We start from the raw sequence: 2,415 nt of genomic DNA, 5'->3' as shown, positions 1-2,415 counted from the left end.
GCTACACAATGGGTTAATAAATGTGTGTAAAGGGCAACTCCAGCTACTCTGTGTAGCCTGCTGTGACTGCTCCAGACCAGAACAGCAGGCTGCAAGGAATTAGGCTCACATATGCCTAGCCAGGGTAGCTGCCCACAGCCAATAACTGAAACAGCCATGTGTTTGAATTGAAAATGATGTCGCTGGGCCCCAAAGCGGTCAGGATACGCCAGGATAAGTTGGCAGCACAATGATTCAAAGGTATGCTCACTGGAAAAATATTTTCCATCTCCAAGCTCAAAAGCTTAAGACAATAATAATAGACATAATAGCCAAAATAGTCAAAAAGGTAAGTCATGATTATAAAATATGTCTAGTATTTTGAAAACAAATGATAAAATAAAAAAAATACATTTGTCTTTTTCAGCTGGTTCACTGGCAGAAACACAGAGCCTTTTGAAAAGGGGAACATGGAATTATAAGTACGGTACATACGTTCTTTGTTGAAGTTTTTCAAGCTATACATAAGCCAAGTTATGGAAATGCAGCTAACTGGAAGACTTAACAGGAGTTCTGTGGCTTGCAGTGGTCTCAGGCTTTTATGTGAGCACAGGGCTTCAGATGTGGTCCAAGGAGGAGGCAGCAGCCGTGAAATGATCTACTGTAATTGACTGCTGCCAGAAGGTCATGGGTATACAGTAAGGCAGTCTTCTGTGCTAACCACACTATGGATAATAACAGAGCTTTCATTTTATTTTATGGCACACATTTTCCTGTAATTAAAGTCCAACGATGGATGTGTACAGCACAGAAGCATCATCAGTCACTTGGAATATCTCATTAATGGAGTTGAACACATCATCTTATAGCAATGGAAGCCTGGCTGCAAATGGACTGTTGAAAATGAACAAGCACTATGTCATTGGGCTCGCCTTATCCTGTCTTTACACCATTCTGCTTTTCCCAATTGGATTCATTGGAAACATTATGATCTTGGTTGTAAACATCAAATTTCGAGAAAAGATGACCATCCCGGATTTGTATTTTATCAACTTGGCAGTGGCTGATCTCATCCTAGTGGCAGACTCTCTCATTGAAGTATTCAACCTCAGTGAGAAATATTATGATATTACCATCTTGTGCACTTTCATGTCTCTTTTCCTTCAAATTAATATGTACAGCAGCATCTTTTTTCTCACATGGATGAGCTTTGACAGGTATATTGCACTGACAAAAGTCATGAAATCCAACATCTTTAGGACTAAAGAGCATGCCAGGTTAAGCTGTGGACTCATTTGGATTGCATCCATCTCTGCCACTTTGCTGCCATTCACAGCGGTACAAGTGCAGCACACGGAGGACAGGCATTTCTGCTTTGCGGACGTCAAGGAAATCCAGTGGTTGGAAATTACACTGGGGTTTATCATTCCCTTCGTAATTATTGGTCTGTGCTATTCCTTAATTATTCGTGTGTTGATAAGGGCTCACAAACACCGAAACCTAAGACCAAGGCGGCAGAAGGCCATGAGGATGATTGTGGTTGTTGTTTTGGTCTTCTTTATCTGCTGGCTACCGGAGAATGTATTTATTAGTATTGGACTCCTCCAGAATGATGATGACCAGGAGAACAATCAGTCTTTCAGGCATAAGCACCCACTCACGGGTCACATTGTAAATCTGGCAGCTTTCTCCAACAGTTGTTTAAACCCACTAATATACAGCTTTCTAGGAGAAACTTTTAGAGATAAGCTGCGCTTATATATAAAGGATAAAAGAAGCATGTCTGCTCTCAACCGGTTCTGCCAACCATCGCTAAAATCGGTCAATCCTGACAGCATGGAGCAATCAGAAGTCAAATATAACAGTGGTGTTTAAATAAAGGTGCAATGTTGAAGGTGTTGTCTTTAATGTGGTTTCCAGTGGTATCCCAGCATCCATGTGTGAGTTTCTGGTTTCTGAAAATTGCCATAGTTGTGTTAGGCATAAAAACTCTCAGCCCCATCAACTTCACAACTGGAAGATTAATTTATCACATTTAAAAAGTAATAGTTACTAACCTAACCCATAAACCATTAATCAGAACCTACCTAACTCCAACAATAACCCCAGACTTTAAACAAAATATATATGAAGTCAGCAATAAATTATATCATGCTCAAATATGCCATAACAAATCTATGCAACACGTTTGCCCACATTCAAAATTACTAACGATGATGAACCTGCACTGAAATGTCCATAACCAAATTAATTCGTGATTGCTGGGCTCCAAATGTGGAACTCTCACCTACATATAGAAATAAGCATTCAATAAATTGCCCTGCCACTTTAAAATATTAAATGAGATGTGTTTGCTTTAAAAGCCCTTCATAAAAGAAAGTGGGCTGCCATTACTGACCCCTCTAAAAATCTTAGCTCCCTGGCATACTGATACTT

General features: G+C 39.9%; 1 protein-coding gene across 1 annotated transcript; it reads left to right on the top strand.

The window, feature by feature from the left end:
• Positions 1-498: 498 nt before the first annotated feature.
• Positions 499-1,864, top strand: GPER1 (G protein-coupled estrogen receptor 1). The gene has a single exon (XM_018570173.1). The coding sequence runs from the start codon at positions 772-774 to the stop codon at positions 1,852-1,854; it is 1,083 nt and encodes a 360-aa protein (XP_018425675.1). The 5' UTR covers positions 499-771; the 3' UTR covers positions 1,855-1,864.
• Positions 1,865-2,415: the final 551 nt, after the last annotated feature.

Source organism: Nanorana parkeri, unplaced genomic scaffold (genome assembly GCF_000935625.1).
Source record: "Nanorana parkeri isolate BGI_ZX_2015 unplaced genomic scaffold, ASM93562v1 scaffold3, whole genome shotgun sequence".
Classification (NCBI taxonomy): Eukaryota; Metazoa; Chordata; class Amphibia; order Anura; family Dicroglossidae; genus Nanorana; species Nanorana parkeri.
The sequence above is the reverse complement of the archived record's forward strand: the minus strand, read 5'-3'. Positions and strand labels throughout refer to the sequence as shown.